Source organism: Chiloscyllium plagiosum, unplaced genomic scaffold, assembly GCF_037043375.1.
Source record: "Chiloscyllium plagiosum isolate Xiang-an unplaced genomic scaffold, Cpla_swu_hap1 HiC_scaffold_37, whole genome shotgun sequence".
Taxonomy (NCBI): Eukaryota; Metazoa; Chordata; class Chondrichthyes; order Orectolobiformes; family Hemiscylliidae; genus Chiloscyllium; species Chiloscyllium plagiosum.
Window position 1 is genome coordinate 9,720,864 of NW_028270175.1, and position 18,516 is coordinate 9,739,379.

The 18,516-nt window shown below is 45.8% G+C and overlaps 1 protein-coding gene across 2 annotated transcripts in view; it reads right to left on the reverse strand.

Moving 5' to 3' along the window:
* noc2l (NOC2-like nucleolar associated transcriptional repressor) overlaps positions 1 to 18,516 on the reverse strand; it is a 175,254-nt gene that overhangs the window by 36,682 nt on the left and 120,056 nt on the right. For both annotated transcript variants that reach the window (XM_087980302.1, XM_043676134.2), the window contains 2 exons: positions 18,046 to 18,147; positions 13,761 to 13,904 (listed from right to left, as the gene is read on the reverse strand). In XM_087980302.1, coding sequence (XP_087836428.1) covers positions 13,761 to 13,904; positions 18,046 to 18,147 — 246 coding nt within the window. The remainder of the gene's footprint in view (positions 1 to 13,760; positions 13,905 to 18,045; positions 18,148 to 18,516) is intronic.

Consider the following 18,516-nt stretch of genomic DNA (forward strand, 5'->3'; position numbering starts at 1 on the left):
GCAGGAGCAGGCCATTCAGCCTTCGGTCCTGCTTCACCATTCAATATGATCATGGCTTGTCATCCAATTCAGTACCTTCTTCTAGCTTTCTCCCCATACCCTCTGATTTCTTTTACCTTGAAGAACTATACCACACTCCTTTTTGAAAACGATGTTTTGGCCTCAACTGCTTTTTTGCAGCAGACAATTCCATGGGCTCAAAACTCACTGGGTGAAGACACTTCTCCTCATTGCAGTCCCAAATGACCCTCCTGATATCCTTAGACTGACATCTAGTTCTGGACTCCCCAGTCATCAAGAACATCCATCCTGTGTTTACTCTGACTCAGTAATTAACACTGCTTCCCTCAGTGCCAGGGACCTGGCTTCGATTCCACCTTCAGGCAACTGTCTGTAGGGAGTTTGCACATTCTCCCAGTGTCTGCATGGGTTTCCTCCAGGTGTTCTAGCTTCCTCCCACAGGTACAGAGATGCGTAGGTTAGGTGGACTGGCCTTGGGAAGTTGCCGATAGCGTGCAGGGATGTGCAGGCCAGGTGGATTGGCCATCAGAAATATGCAGGGTTACAGGGTAGGATGCTCTTCAGAGGGTCGGCGTAGACTCGATGGGCCAAAGGGCCTGCCTTCACTCTGTAGGGATTCTGCGATAATTAGCAACCCTATTGGAATTTTATTGGTCTCTATGGGATTCTCCCTCATTCTTCGTTGGGTTCTAGATTGGAGTTCAGTGACATTACTGCCACACCATTAGCAGCCCCCTGAGATTTCTAGACTTGATCATTGTTCTAAGTCACAGCTTTATCACATTCTGCGCAATGGATCCCTGACCAGCCATTATTCTATTCACAATGTCAATCGTGGTCATTGATTACATAGATCACAATCTGTGTATTAGCACACCACAAACAAGCCATCATCAGCATGACCACGGTAGCAGGCATGTGGAGAGTAGCAATATCCATCACTGCCATCTATTAATGTGATCAAATACAACGGATGATGGAGGAAATTCAGGTTATGCAAAACTTCGTGTTTGTGCACAATCATACTCGGTAACGTTTTGTTAAGACAACCTCGAGATAAATAAGGACAACGATTCTCAGATTCACCATAAACACGGTTGTGTACTCGCACTTATCTGCTCATGGTCACCAAGTGCCTTCCTAATGCAATGAATTATTACTGCCTGGTGTAATGCATAATTAAATAATTTCCACTCTGGACCTTAGCTGCTAACATCAGACATGAGGCAGTTATAAATCACGGATTAAGGTTGTTACAGAGAAGCAGGTTTACTTTTGACTTCTCTGCCACAATCTGCTTAATTTATTTTGCGTCTGTTAATTGGTTCATCCCTCTCCTATCCTTTTTATCTCTAGCCAGCTCAGGACACCCTAGCTCTGTAACTGGGGAGGATAATGTGTGCGTGTGTACAAGTGTATACCTGTGTGCATTTGTGCCTGTGTGTGTTACATGTACATGCGTGGGTGTACATGCATGTGGATGTTCATGTGTATGCGTGTGCAAATGAATGTGTGCACATATGTGCATAGGAGTGTGTACGTGAGGAGTGTAGAAATGAACAAAGTCAGCCACAACTCTGAAGATGTTCCATTTTCTCCCTGGCCTGTTGCAATACAAAGGAACAAACACAGATGGGGAACGTTCACTGACGTGACTCCAGTAGCCAGGATGAAGATGAAGCTTGGGGTGGCAGGACCTGCCTCCAATCAGTGATTTTTTTTTTGAAAAACAGTTTGGTTCACAGAGATAGCGGCATTTAATCAGGGCAGGAAGAATCAACCACCTGGCTGTGGGTCTGGAGTCACATATAGGGGAGACCAGCTGCGGACAGCAGATTCCTGTCCCTAAAGGGAACCAGATGGTTTCTACATCAGTCGCTGATAGTTGGGACCATAACTGTGGTATGATTTATGCTCTAGGTTTATTCATTGAACTTAAACTCCCTCAGCTCCCAAGATGGCAATTGAAGCCATATGTCCAGAGAATTACCCTGGGCCTCCAGATTACTAGTCGAGAGTGTGGTGCTGGAAAAGTACAGCAGGTCAGGCAACATCCGTGGAGCAGGAGAATTGACGTTTCAGGCATAAGCCCTTCCTCTTGCTCCTTGGATACTGCCTGACCCGCTGTGCTTTTCCAGCACCTCACTCTCAACTCTGATCTTCAGCATCTGCCGTCCTCACTTTCTCCTTCAGATTTCTACTCCAAAGAATCCTCACTCAATCACTGATTCCCCCCCATCTGTTCCATAAGGCCCCTTGAATTTCCCATTTCTTTCCAGAATTTGTGGCAATTTAGAAGACATTATCAGGCTTCAATTTATTTAAATGTTTAAATGAATGGCTACGCAGTTAAATATTCCAGATGTCCTGCTGAATCCAAATTTCCAATATCTACCAAGGTGAGATTCAAACTGGTCTCACTGGAGCATTACTCTGGGGTTCAGACTGCTAGCCCATTGACTACACCGCTACACCACCAATCGTACAGCTAGCAAAATCTACTTATAAAAAGATTGGGCTCTCGAGAAAATGTCCTCAGGAGTTTAAATCTGAAAGATGATGTGTCTGAATCATTGGAGGTTTCACTAGTGTGGTAAATGGTAAGGACCAACAATTAATCATTACTGTACTCTAACACTTCTCATGTTTAACTGATCGAGATTCAAACGCCGCTGTGCATTATTAACAGCTCAAGCATCTACTTAATTCTATCACCGTGGGCGGCGCGGTGGCACAGTGGTTAGCACTGCTGCCTCACAGCGCCTGAGACCCGGGTTCAATTCCCGCCTCAGGCAACTGACTGTGTGGAGTTTGCATGTTCTCTCCGTGTCTGCGTAGGTTTCCTCCGGGTGCTCCGGTTTCCTCCCACAGTCCAAAGATTTGCAGGTCAGGTGAATTGGCCATGCTAAATTGCCCATAGTGTTAGATAAGGGGTAAATGTAGGGGTATGGGTGGGTTGCGCTTTGGCGGGTCGGTGTGGACTTGTTGGGCCGAAGGGCCTGTGTTCACACTGTAATGTAATCTAATCTAAAAGATGACTGTTTATAGAATCCTGACAGTAGGGCCACCTTGTGGCATGGGGTAGTGTCTCTGCTCCTGGACCAAGAGGCCTGGGTTCAAGTCCCACCTGCTCCAGAGGTGTGAAAGAACATCTCTGAACAAGTTGATCAGAAAAATAGGCTTTTTTAAAAAAACAGTACCTGCATATGGGTCTTATCTTCAAATAGCATCCTTGTATGTGGAAGCAGGATATTGAGCCCATCGACCACCCGAAGGGCATCCCAAACAGACCTGACCCCCCCTACCCTTCCCCTGTAACCCTGCATTACCCTTGGCTATCCCACCCAGCCTGCACATCCCTGGACACTACAAGGCAATTTAGCATTGCCAATCCACCCGAACCTGCACATCATTGGAGGAAACCAGCGCACCCGAAGGAAACCCACGCAGACACAGGGCGAAGGTCTGTGTAGAATATGCACAGTCATCGGAGGCTGTGTGTTAATTTTTTTTCTATGCAACCAAGTTGTATATTTATCGTGCGTGCACAGATACTTGCCATACTGCGTCATTTTAAATAAGGTTCGCAAGCGATTATTCTGGGGGAGGAAAGAAAATTTTCCAACAACTGTCTTTTTAAAATTATCCTGAAAGAGTTAAAGCAGTGTTGGATAATGATTGGTCCGCGCACTGGTGAAACCTGGTAACTTCAGCAAACAGGGTGTAAAGGGGAGATCAGTCAGAGGCACCAGTGCAGATTCCAAGCGTGATTGATGAGAGAAATCCTTCAGGCTCTACATTTTGGCCAAGAATACTAGTATCACCACACTGACACTTATTTCAATGATATAGGAAACCAGTTAAAAATGTTACTCCATTTCCTTGTTCGGTCTCTTGTGCTAGATTTTCCCCAGTGTTCTGTCCATCATTCAGCTTATTAAAGAAAATTCGCAGATTTCCTGGCCATCACCTCACTGCTGTTTGAGGCTCTTGCTATGCATTGTTTGGGTTCCCCTCCCCTTAAGATTGCAACACCTCCATATGACACTGGAGCAGAATACGCCATTCAGCCCATTGAATCAGCTCTACTATTCAGCGAGATCACAGCTGATCTTATAATCCACAAATCCACTTCCCCCGCCTTTTCCCCACGACTTTTACAGATCGGTCTATCTCAGCCTTGAACGTGCTTAAGTGTTACAAGGTGGCTTGGGACATGCTGTGGTGGTGAAAGGTTGCCATATAAATGCAACTTTCCATCTTCCTGGGGGAGAAAACACTGGCAGGAAGACAAAAAGCACCAAACTAGAACTGATGCAGAAGAGAAGGAACAACAAAATCAGGGAGGGGGTGCCCACAAAAACACAGACGCAGAGACATGACAATTTTCAGTGTCCCTGACTCCATCGTGATGGATGCCCTTATTAGATGAACAGGAATTCAAACAGCCCCATTCATCTCTGGAAGATGCTTGTGATAGCATCCATCAGACAGATCTCAGGAGAGACACGAGCCAATTCTCAAGACTTGCCCCTGGGGCAACTGGAAACAATTCGAATTTGTCTCAGAACAATTTCTACAGTTAGTTTCTGCCTGGCATTCATGGTTTTAATAACAGTGTTGGATCGACACTGGCACTGGTCCAACAGCTGCTTTCCATTTAAGTCTAAAAAGTCTGGAAAATCTTTGGAGTTGCATCCCTTGGGCTGATCCATGATAGGACAGTACCATGCTGTTTCACCAGGGGCTGAGGGGCTCAGCAGAGGCAGGATGTTTCCACTTGACGGTGGGACGTTAAATACAATCAAACAATCATTCCTGAGAAAACACACACACACAAACTCATTTCACCGAGAAAATCCTGATCAAACATGCACACGTAATCACTCACGACAGACATAACAGAGACTTGTGTAGACACATGTACACAAGCGTGAACACAGACACACACATGTACTGAGTCACAGCACATGCACTCAGACATGTGTATACATAGACACATGTATACATGGATGTAGGTTTGCTCGCTGAGCTGGAAGGTTCACTTCCAGACGTTTCGTCACCCTACTAGGTAACATCTTCAGTGGGCCTCCGGGTGAAGCACTGTTGATAATTCCTATTTATATGTTTGGGTTTCTTTGGGTTGGTGATGTCATTTCCGGTGGCGGTCATTTTCTGTTCTTTTTCTCGGGGGTGATAGATGGGGTCTAACTCGATGTGTTTGTTGATAGAGTTCTGGTTGGAATACCATGCTTCTAGGAATTCTTGTGCGTGTCTCTATTTGGCTTGTCCTAGTAGTGTGACAAAATGTCTGGAAATGAACCTTCCAGCTCAGCGAGCAAACCTACATCCAGAACCTCAACCTGAGCTACAAATCTTCTCAAAACCCGCTGACATGTATACAAGTACCCAGAGTTGAAAAATGTGATGCTGGAAAAACACAGCAGGCCAGGCAGCATCCGAGGAGCAGGAGAATCGATGTTTCGGGCATAAACCCTTCTTCAGGAATGAGGCTGGTGTGCCAGGCGGGCTGAGATAAAAGGTAGGGGGAAAGGGATTTGGGGGAGGGGCGCTGGGAATATGATAGGTGGAAGGAGGTGAGGGTGAGGGTGATAGGCCGGAGAGGGGGTGGGGGCGGAGAGGCGGGGAAGAAGATTGCAGGTCAAGAGGGCGGTGCTGAATCCAGGGGTTGGGACTGAGAAAAGGTGGGGGGAGAGGAAATGAGGAAGCTGGAGAAATCTGCATTCGTCCTGTGTGGTTGGAGGGTTCCTAGGCGGAAGATAAGGCGCTCTTCCTCCAGGCATCATGTGGTCAGGGTCTGGCGATGGAGGAGGCCAAGGACCTGCATGTCCGTGGTGGAGTCGGAGGGGGAGTTAAAGTGTTCAGCCACGGGACGATTGGGTTGGTTGGTGTGGGTGTCCCAGAGGTGTTCCCTGAAACGTTCCGCAAGTAGGCGGCCTGTCTCCCCAATGTAGAGCAGAATCACATCGGGTGCAACTGATACAGTAAATGATGTGTGTGGAGGTGCAGGTGAATTTGTGACGGATATGGAAGGATCCATTGGGGCCTTGGAGGGAGGTGAGGGGGGGAGCTGTGGGTGCAAGTTTTGCACTTCTTGCGGTTGCAGGGGAAGGTGCCAGGAGTGGAGGTTGGGTTGGTGGGGGGTGTGGACCTGATGAGGGAGTGGTCTCTCTGGAATGCTGATAGGGGTGGGGAGGGGAATATATCCTTGGTGGTGGGGTCTGTTTGGAGGTGGCGGATATGACGGAGGATAATACGATGTATCCGGAGGTTGGTGGGGTGGTAGGTGTGGACCAGTGGGGTTCTGTCCTGGTGACGATTGGAGGGGCGGGGTTCAAGGGCGGAGGTGCGGGAAGTGGAAGAGACGCGGTGGAGAGCATCGTTGACCATGTCGAAGGGGAAATTGCGGTCTTTGAAGAAGGAGGCCATCTGGGTTGTTCGGTATTGGAATTGGTCCTCCTGGGAGCAGATGCGACGGAGGCGAAGGAATTGGGAATAGGGATGGCGTTTTTACAGGGGGCAGGGTGGGAGGAGGTGTAATCTAGGTAGCTGTGGGATTTGGTCGGTTTGTAGTAAATGTCTGTGTTGAGTCGGTTGCCCGAGATAGAAATGGAGAGGTCTAGGAAGGGGGGGGGGGAAAAGAGTCTGAGACGGTCCAGGGGTGGAAGGTGTTAATAAAGTGGATGAACTGTTCAACCTCCTCGTGGGAGCACGAGGTAGCTCCAATACAATCATCGATGTTACAACCTCCTCATGTACATGTACCCAGATGCATGTACATGCTCAGACACTCGCACATACGCACAGACACACGTATATACACAGACACACATATATATATGTAGACAAACACACAGACACATGCACATGGACACGTGTGTGCACACAGACAGATAATAAATGCACTTAGGCACAATGTTCATAGGTGAAAAATGTGTTGCTGGAAAAGTGCAGCAGGTCAGGCAGCATCCAAGGAGCAGGAGAACCGACGTTTCGGGCATAAGCCCTTCTTCATAGTCATGTACACATGCACTCAAATACATGCACACAGACACGTATGCACAGACGTTCAGGCACACATAGTCATGTACACATGCACTCAAATGCATGCACACAGCCCGAAACAGACAACGAAACATTGTGCGTAGCAAAGAAAAATTTCTTGAATCTGATAATGAAAGATTCCAAACTAAATATTATGAGAAAAAAAGTATATTTCAAATTTCCCTCCTGTAATCAAGCTACATTGTATTTATTTTAGGAAATACTAGTAAATCACCCATAGCAATGCTGAGTGTGCAGGTGTCTGGATGAGGATAGAGCAGTGGATGTACTCTGCATGGACTTCATTAAGGTCACAAATGGCCGACTGGTTAAGAAACTAAGAGCCTATAGGATCCAGGGCAATTTGACAAATTAGATCTAAAATTGGCTTGGTGGCAGAAAGCAGGGGGTAATGGCAGAAGGCTATTTTCGTGACTGTGTCTAGAGATGTGTCTTAGGTTCAGTATTGGGACCCTTGATGATTAATGATCATTCATGATCATTCATGATCTGGACATGAATTTAGGAAGAATGACGAGTAAATTCACAGCTTGGCAAAAAATTGGTGGCTGTGGTACACAGTGAGGAGGAAAGCGTTCGACTACAGGATGCTATAGACGAGCTGGTCAGATGGGCAGAACAGTGGCACATGGTGTTATTAATGCATTCTGAAAGGTCTAACAAGGCAAGGGAGTGCATAATGAATAGCAGGACCCAGGAAAGCTCAGAGGGTTTTATGCTGTGCATGTCCACAGATTCTTGAAGGCATATGGGATACTTGTCTTTAATCGTTAAGGCATTGAATACAAGAACGTGGAGATTATGACGGTTAATGTTATTTAGGCCACAGCTAAAGTACTAGTCACCAGACAATCGGAAGGATGGGATTGCACTGAAGACGGTGCAGAGGAGATTCACCAGGATGTTGCCTGGGAAGGAGCATTTCAAAGACAAAGTCAGATTTGATAGGTTGGGATTATATCAGTTTAGATCAGAGAAGGTTGGGGGAGGGGAATCTGCTTGAGGTGTCCGAAGTTCTGAGAGGGATAGACAGGATAAATTGGGAGAAACTTTTCCCTTTATTAGAGGGATTATTAATCAGGGGGTCACAGTTTTAAGTTTGATTCCTGATGAAGGGCTTATGCGTGAAACGTTGATTCTCCTGCTCCTCGGATGCTGCCTGACCGGCTGTGCTCTTCCAGCACCCCATTCTTCGACTCACAGTTCTAAGATAAGGAGCAAGAGGTTTAGAGGGAAAGGATTTGAGGAAAAAATATTTTCAGCTAAAGATGGGAACCCTCAAGACTTTTAAGAATTCGTTGGATGAGCAATCAAAACCAAATAGTTGCAGAGCAACTCTGAATCCATTTCAACATAGCCCGTCCTCAGTATTGCACTGGAGCTGAGATTATGTGCTTGATTGATAAGCGTTTACATCCATGAAACCAACTTTCAAAACAGCATCAGAGTGAAAACTAAAAGGAAAAGGATTTCGTCCCCTTCTAAGTCACCAGGAGAACAGTGCGTGGGAGTGAGGCTGAAGGGTGCTGCCTCACCATTAATCACAGTGGTTGAAAATACCTTCAGTTTACTTGCATCAAACTCCAAACCACAAAAAGAATGTCATCTACAGTTAAAAATCACACAACACCAGGTTATAGTCCAACAGGTTTAATTGGAACCACACTAGCTTTCGGAGCAACGCTCCTTCATCAGGTGATGAAGGAGCGTTGCTCCGAAAGCTAGTGTGCTTCCAATTAAACCTGTTGGACTATAACCTGGTGTTGTGTGATTTTTAAGGAGAAAGTGAGGACTGCAGATGCTGGAGATCAGAGCTGAAAATGTGTTGCTGGAAAAGCGCAGCAGGTCAGACAGCATCCAAGGAACAGGAGAATCGACGTTTCGGGCATAAGCCCTTCTTTAGGAATGAGGAAAGTGTATCCAGCAGGCTAAGATAAAAGGTAGGGAGGAGGGACTTGGGGGAGGGGCTTTGGAATTGCGATAGGTGGAAGGAGGTCAAGGTGAGGGTGATAGGCCGGAGTGGGGTGGGGGCGGAGAGGTCAGGAAGAAGATTGCAGGTTAGGAAGGCGGTGCTGAGATTGAGGGATTTGACTGAGACAAGGTGGGGGGAGGGGAAATGAGGAAACTGGAGAAATCTGAGTTCATCCCTTGTGGTTGGAGGGTTCCCAGGCAGAAGATGAGGTGCTCTTCCTCCAACTGTCGTGTTGCCATGGTCTGGCCATGGAGGAGTGATTTTTAACATTGTAGACCCCAGTCCAACACCGGCATCTCCAAATCATGTCATCTACAGAGCCGTAAGAGCTGTCTTTCTAAGAGCAAATTACTGCAGACACTAGAACCTGTACTGAAAACAACCAATGCTGGAGATCACAGGGGTCACGCAGCATCCATGGAGAGACAGCAAGACAATGTTCAGAGTCTAGGTGACTCAAATCGAAATAGCTCCAATGAAGATCATCTAGACTTGAAACATTGCCTGGCTTTCTCTCCACAGGTGCTACCTGACCCCCTGATTTCCAGCAGTTTGTGTTTCCAGACTATCTTTCTCCGAGTTTGCTGTCAACTCGGAGAAAATCTGACCCGAGTTCTTGTCTTGAAAACCATTGTTATTTACAAAGTGCAGCCCCTCCTCGAGCCCCTCCTGAGATTAAACCAGGGGCTTTCCTTTACCGTATGTATGGCTTTGCTGAGATTCCAATCAGTAAGTATGAGCCGGCCATCGGTTTCTGACATTTTCTTGGCAGGAGGAATCTTCAGATGTTGTGTGGAGGAGTTTGTGGTGGTCGTACTGAGCTGGGACACATAATCAGCTCGCTTCCAGCAATTCGTTCCTTAATGACATCCACATTTTTAACCAGGACGCTGACTGGATACTTTGTAACATTCTGTTCACTCTTCCAGAGAGAAAACAAACAGCGATACTTGGAAATGAATGTATTCATCATACTAGAGTTTCAGACTGAAGTGTAGAAGACGGGTTCAATCAGTATATATGTTCAGAAGTTCTACTGACTGTTTTTCCTTCTGGATGATTACTTATGTTTCCTTTTAAACTGCGACTTGCGTAAATCTGGTGTAATTTTGCAAATCTGGTGTAAAATCAGGTAGTGAGTGGGAATAATGAAGTGCATCATGCTTCTTATGCTCCTGACACAGCACCTTCCGAACTGATGAACGCTACCATTTAGAAGGTCAAGGGCAGCAGATACATAGGAACATCATCCCCTGCAAATTCCCCTCCAAGCCACTCATCATCCTGACTTGGAACTGAGTCACTGTGTCAAAACCCTGGAACTGCCTCCCTAACAGCATTGTGGGTCTACCTACAGCACATGGACTGCAGCGGGTCAAGAAAGCAGCTCACTACCACCTTCTCGAGGGCAAATAGGGATGGCCAATAAATATTAGCCCAGCCAGAAGTGCCCACATCCTAAGAATGAATAGAATTAATGCAGGCTGCTCCAGTGGTTGCTGGATTTACAGCATCAGCTGTTAGTCAAGAAACTGCTTCAGAAACAACGCACACAAATTAAACCAACACTCATCAGCCCCACAGACAAAGGATCTAGTCTGGCATTAACCTCATGCCTGAGGTGGAACTCTTCAAAGTGCATCGCTCAACGTTATCCAGCAAACTTGACAAAACAGTGTACCGTCACAGCCCCTGAGAGAATCAATGGTTCCAGGAATGAGAGAGTCCAGTTTTATGGATAAACTCCTGACTCAAGGATAGCTTCCCTCACTGAGGGCTGAGAGGAGATTTAATTTTTTTTAAAAAGAAGTCTTCAGATTCACAAGAGGTCCAGATGGAATGGATAGAGAGAAGCTGTTCCCATTGGTGAAAGAGTTGGAAACCAGTGGACAACAATCTAAGGTAACTGGTTAAGGCAACCAGTAGAGATGGTGGGAAGATTTTTTTTTATTAATCCAGCAAGTGGTTCAGATTTGGAATGTACTGCTTGGGACTATGGTGGAGGCAGATTCAATCAAGGCTTCCAATTCAAATTTAATCAAGGGAAGAAGGGATCTGCTGGACATCAGGGAAAAGGCCAGATGTGGATCCAGCAACATTGCTATCAAGAGAAGGGCCTCATTGTGCGCCCCAGCCATTTCCTTGACCCAGGGACAAGGAGGATTAGCGCGAAGAATGTTAGACTGCACAGGCATCAAAACATTTTGCCAAGGGCTTTGTTTGATGATGGAAGCATATTCATCGGGCTATAGTTACGAAGCCATGTCAAGTGGCTCGATATTAGAATTGAGCCAAAACTGATCCACCGTACAGGAAGGCGACCTATTTTAAAATCTAACCTGAAAAAGAAACTCTTCTCTCCAAATTCTAATATGTGCACACTTGGCAATTTGCCCTGGTCTCGACTTGACAACAAAAACATCCGATCATTCTCTGCCAGCCAATAGGAAATCTGCTTTCAGCAGGCCAACGTCTACAGGCTAGCGGAACTAGTGAAAAGAATATAGATAGATATTATTGAGGAGAATGGAATTCAAACAGACTGTTGAAAACAGAATGGTTGGTATCAGCAGCCAAACAAATTTATGATCCTGCGTATAAGGTAAGGGAAGTCAGGCTTACAGTTATACCGTGACTCTCACACTCTCAGGGTGCCCCAGCGCATTCTGCAGCCAACATAGTGCCTTGGAAATATAGTCACAGTTGTGGGAAATGCAGCAGCCAGTTTGCTATCTGTCAGAGTTTGTTGTGCACAATGGGTTTTTTTTCATTTGTTCATTGGATGCTGGGCATTGTGGACTTGTCCAGCATTTATTGCCCAGAGAACATTTAAGAGTCAACCACATTGCTCTGACTCTGAGTCACCTTCCCCAAATGAGTATCCGTGCCCCGGGTGGGTTTTGCACGGTGGTTAGCCTTTTGTGTTCCAGATCTTAACTCATTGCAAATTTCACTATCGGTCATGCTGGGATTTGAACCCAAGAATTTTTGCCAGGGGTTCAAGATGACCAGTGCAGCGACATTATTACTCCACCACTGCCTCGCTACTTCCTGCGATGTGTGTCTCATTGGCCGAGCAGCACCACCCCAGAATGCCCCTGAGAAGCTGGAGGGGAGCCATGTTCCTGACCCACTGCGCAATGCTGTTAGGAACGCTGTTCCAGAAATCCAATCCAATGGAAGGAACTACAACATGGCTCCAAAGTGGAGTATCAAATTGATTTGATTCCCTTGTCTCTCTAGTGGCAGAGATCTAGGGTTTGGAAGGTACAGTCAAAAGGAGCCTTGATGCATAGTGTCTTTCAGATGATACAGACTGCAGCCACTTTGTGTTGCTGGTGCAAGCATAGAATGTTGAAGGTTGATCAACATGGTGTTAATCAAGCGGCTGCTTTGCCCGGGAAGGTGTCGAGCTTCTTGAGAGGGAAAGCAAGTCTGAAGACAGACGCAGCGTTTTTATTGAGGTTCACCCATCAGTGATGCAGGACTCTGTGCTGTACGGCCTGTCCCCCAGGATGCACATTGAGACAAACATCGACTGCACCTGGAGGAGCATCAACTCGGTGGAAGATGCTTTTTTGTCTGCCTGAAACTTGTTGGTCTTCCAGGGCAAGGAGCTGACCCCGACTGAATGCTGCAGACTGGCACATTCCAAGGTCCAGGACTACGTGCTAAAGCACGCAAGAAAGCTTGGGGCAGCTGTTGTCAAGGCATGGTGGGGAAAGACCACTGTCTGAGATCTTCCTGCTTAAGTTAAATGGGGATCGATTCAGTTATCGGACCCTCCCGGTTCCTCAAATGCATGTCAATAAAGTCTTGTATGCATAGGGGATGTCTGGTTTGTTGGATAGACTCAAACTCCAAGGTTTCTGTTTCCTTGATTATGCTAATGTACAGAACCGAACTGCGCTGTGACTATGTATATACAAAAGATTTTTTTTAATGAATAAAGTATAATTTTCAAATTAAAACCGTTGTTGGAGCTGCACTCATCCAGGAAAGTGAGGAGTATTCCTGAAGTGAACAGGATTTGGAGTCAGGAGGTGGCTTACTTGCTTTCATAGCCATGGTATTTCTAAGGTGGCTTCAATTCACTTTCTGACTAATGTTAAGCTCTAGGATGTTAAAGGTGGGGGTTTCAGTGATAGTAACATGGAATGTTATATCAGGAACAGTGAGAAAGAAACTCTAAGGAACCTTCTCAAGAGGAAACTTTATGAAGTTGGACCAAATGGGAAATGACAGAAGAACAGAACTAGGTAAACTGATGTTGCAGAGAGCTAGCAGCCAGATAATGGGCCAAATGGTCTTTCACTGGCTGGTCAAAGGAAATCCAATAAATCAACTGGGTATGGGATGGATGAGTTGGACCGAAGGATCTGTTTCTGCGCTGACCTCCCGCAGCAACTGAACCCTGTCTCACTCCACACTCAAAACAAAAAAACACACACACACACACACCCACCCTTTCTCTCTCTCTCTCCCCCAGAATTCAATGGTCAAGATACCCATCAGCCGCCCTTCCCAATGGCTCCAAATTACAAGTTGATCAATGAGTTCAAGTTGCTGTTAACCCCAGATTAGCAAGGGTCACTTGTCATAAACCTCTCTGTTCCTTCCATAGTCAAAGTGCCGTGGATGAAAAGTGAACAGGGACAATATAACAAACTCTTTGACTTACCACGGCCTCCTTATCCACCACGCCAAATGCAGCCTTCTGCCGCCTGCCACTGATGTAGCTGGAGTTTTCCTGTAGTTTCTCCAGCAGTTGTTTGATCTGCTTACAGTAATTGGCCACTTTACATTCCTTGAGGAAAGTTTTCAGCTGTCAGAATAAAAAGACCGTGTGTATCAGGGCAAGGCAGCTACTGTTTGACGGACTCATTATGTTCCCGAATCACAATTACCCAGTGCCCACCCTCAACACAAAAACCTGCCATTCTATTCTACACTTCCCTGATTCTGCCTTCAATACCTCGCTCAGGCCTCACCTCCCGCTAACTGGGCAATCTTTTGATGTGGTGAGCAGTATGCCCTTACCGTTAAGTATTGCGTGAAGCACTAATGATTAGCATTTGTTCTGGCACATGCTTTAGGAAGTGCTGATGACATTTTCAAAGTGTAGTACAGAAAAAAGCGAGAGAAATTTGGCACAGAGAAACGGAACAGCAGCCAAATGCTGATCCTGTGTCGTGGAACAATTTGACATGACTCCCAAATAGGATGAACCTCTTGCTCCTTCTGCTCTTCCGATTAAGCAGCGAGTAAAGATCACACGCCACTGGCTGGTGGAAAATTCAAGCAAGCACGGTATTTTACTTTTCAAATCTCCAGAAATTGTATCCATCTGCCTGGCACTGCACCATCAATCATTTTCCTGTTATCCTTCTCCAACCCCCATCCAAAATGCCTTCAGTGTGTCAATAATTTTGTAGTTATGGTTTGGCAGTCTTGCTGTGGAGCTGTCTCAGCCAGTTACCTTGAGCAACCATTTGACCTACCTCTTTGAAGCTACACTACAGTAGTGGAGGGTCCTAATGCAACAAGGAACCAGAGATAGCACATTTTCACTTTGCAAACACTATGACGCTTTGCTCTCTTCCCAGTGTAGCGTGCAATGTCCTAAATCTCAAACTGGCATGCGACCCTATTTTTGGGGAACTGCATCAGTTAAAAATCCAAGTATTGTCACTCTCAGAATATTGTAGCAGCTCTGAGAAATCATCTTGGCGGAAGGGGGGGGGGGTGGGCAGCTGTCTCTAGAATGAGATTTCAAGTGATGGTAGTTTACTCAGGTGTCTGGACGATGGTGTGGATCAGACAAAGGCTAGAGCTCGATTCTGGATCTGAGTGCGGTACACTCAAAACATAACCATAGAACAGTATAGCACAGTACAGGCCCTTCGGCCCTCGATGTTGTGCAGACCTTTTGTCCTACTCTAAGATCAGACTAACCTACACACCCTTCATTGTACTAACTTCAATGTGCCTATCCAAGAGTCGCTTAAATGTCCCGAATATATCTGACTCTACCACCACTGCAGGCAGTGCATTCCATGCACCCACCACTCTCCGTATAAAGAACCAACCTCTGGCATCACCTCTAAACCTTCCTCCAATCACCTTAAAGTTATGGTCCCTTGTGATAGCCATTTTTGCCCTGGGAAAAAATCTCCTACTATTCACTGTATCCATTACCTCTCATCATCTTGTACACCTCCATCAAGTCACCTCTCATCCTTCTTTGCTCCAATGAGAAAAGCGCTCGCTTCCTCATATTTTCTCCATAAGACCTGCTCTCTAGCCCAGACAGCATCCTAGTAAATCTCCTCTGCACCCTCTCTAAAGCTTTCACATCCTTCCTATAATGAGCCGATCAAAACTGAACACAATATTCCAAGTGTGGTACAACCAGGGCTCTACAGAGCTGCAGCATAATCTCACAGCTCTTAAACTCAATCCCCCTGCTAATGAAAGCCAACACTGTACTCCTTCTTAAAAACCCTATTAACTTGGGTGGCAACTTTGAAGGATCTATGGACATGGACCTGAAGATCCCTATGTTCCTCCACACTGCCAAAAATCCTGCCTTTTACACCGTATTCTGCATTCAAATTTGACCTTCCAAAGTGAATCACTTCACACTTTTCCAGTTGGAATTCCATCTGCCACTTCTCAGCCCAGTTTGCACCCTGTCAATGTCTTACTGCAATCTATAACAGCCCTGCACACTATCCAGCACTCCACCAGCCTTGGTGTCATCAGCAAACTTATTAACCCACCATTCCACTTCCTCATCCAAGTCAGTTATAAAAGTCACAAGGAGCACAGGTCCCAGAACAGACCCATGCAGAACACTAATGGTCATCAAGTTCCAGGCTAAACACTTTCCATCTACCACCCTCTGTCTTCTATGGGTCAGCCAATTCTGTATCCAGACAGCCACATTACCCTGTATTCCACACTTCCTTATTTTCTGAATGAGCCTACCATGGGGAAACCTTATCAAACGCCGTGCTAAAATCCATGTACATCACATCCACTGCTCTACCTTTATCAATGTGTTTTGCCACACCCTCAAAGAATTCAGTAAGGTTTCTGAGGCATGACCTGGCCCTTACAAAGCCATGCTGACTATCTCTAATCAAACTATGGTTTTCCAAGTAATCATAAATCCTGCCTCTCAGAACCCTCTCCAATATTTGCCCACCATAGACACGAGACTGACTGGTCTGTAATTCCTTGCCAGTGGACAGTGAGGACACAAAGACCATTGCCAAAGGTGCAGCAATCTCTTCCCTCGCTTCCTATAGTAACCTTGGGCATATCCTGTCTGACACAGGGGATTTATCTATCTTCATGATTTCAAAATTTTCAGCACATCCTCCTTCTTAACATCTACGTGTTTGAGCATATCGGTCTGTTTCACGCTGTCCTCACAAATGACAAGGTCCCTCTCAGTAGTGAATACTGAAGCAAAGTATTCATTTCCGACATCCCCTTCCTCTCTGACTCCAGACGCAAGTTCCCTCCACTATCTCTGATCAGGCCTACCCTCACTCTTGTTCCTCACATAAGTGTAGAATGCCTTAGGGTTTTCCTTAATTCTACCCGCTAAAGCTTTTCCATGCCCCCTTCCAGCCCTAAGTCCATTCTTCACTTCCTACCTGGTTACCTTGTAACCCTCTAAAGCCCGGTCTGATCCTTCCCTCCTCAACCTTAACGAAGCTTTCTTCTTCCTCTAGACTAGGTGTTCCAAATCCCTTGTCACCCAAGGTTCTTTCAATCTATCACCCCCTCCTTGCCTCAGTAGGACAAAGCTGTGCAGCACTGTTAGCAAGTGCTCCCTAAAAAACCTCCACATTTCTGTCATGTATTTCCCAATTTAGATGTCCCAGTTCCTGTCTAAGAGCACTATAATTCCCTCTCTTCCAATTAAATACTTTGCCAAACCGTCTGCTCCCATCCCTCTCCATGAGTATAGTAAAGGTCAGGGAGTTGTGATCACTATCACTGAAATGCTGTCCACAGGGGTGGTTCAGCAAATAACCAAAAGAATTCCTCTTGGACAGAGAACTTAAGTCAACATCCTTAATAGTATTCAGTCTTCCAATCAATAGTGTTAAGTTATAAATGGTTAAATTCCGAGTTTTCAAAGTAAAAGGTGCCACCTTATATCTGGTACAATTTTATGCTGGAGTTACCAGCAATAAAGTAAACGCAATACGTGAGCAAAGACAAAATACCGCAGATGCTGGAAATCTGAAACAAACAAAAAGAATGCTGGAGAAACTCAGCAGGTCTGGCAGCATCTGTGGAGAGAGAAATCACAGATTTGTAGAATCCCTACACGGTGTGGAAACAGGCCATTTGGTCCATTGAGTCCACACCAACCATCCGAAAAACATCCCACCCAGACCCACCTCCCTACCCTATCCTTATAATCCTGCATTTCCCATGACTAATCCATTTAGCCTGCATATCCCGGGACACCGTGGGCAATTTCCCACGACCAATCTATCTAACCTGCTCATCTTTGGACTGTGGGAGGAAACCAGAGCACCCGGAGGAAACCCACGCAGACACAGGTAAGAATGTGCAAACTCCACACAGACAGTTGCCTGAGGCTGGAATCAAACCCGGGTCCCTGGTGCTGTGAGGCAGCATTGCTAACCACTGAGCCACCGTGCCGCCCACAGAGTTAACGTTTTGAGTCTGGTACAACTCCTGTTCCGAACTACTAATCTCGGCTGAGTTGCTCCAACACTCTTGCTGTTTGTATTTAATACTTGAACATCAGACTGTTAGTGAAGGAAATATGTACAGCAGGCTCCAGACAGAGATGAGTTTAATCTCCGAGCTTCAGAAAATACACTCAACTTGAATGAGAAATTCTATAGCTAAATTAAAATGTACGAGCAACCGAAAGACACACAGCTTTCACTCACTCATCAGCTATTTCCTACCTGAATGACAGCAGGCAATACCAGCTCTGGAAAACCGATGGTATGTGCCTGAGTACGATAATACTCCAGAATCAGGTCATACAGCTGTTCTATTAAACCATCCTGCAATGCAAAACAATACGCTTTAAAAGATCATCTCAAAACCATTTGTGTTCAAACGCAACATTTGAAACTGCAGATAATAATCTGTTTAATAACACGGATTTCTTGTCTTGGTAATTGTAGTTTACACACCTGTGCTACCTGTGTGGTCTCTCTATAATACTTATCATCTGGTAAAAGACTGGACTCAGCATCTAACAAAATAAGTTATGGAATATCATCTCTGCAAGAACCAGACAATTTCTTAGCGCAAATTGGAGCAAATGGTTGGTACAACAGATGATTTGCTGTCGCCCAGGTACTGACAGGTTGACTGCCTCTGGGACTTTTAATGCATAACTGTGGTACTAGGGCAGGAAATCACATTAA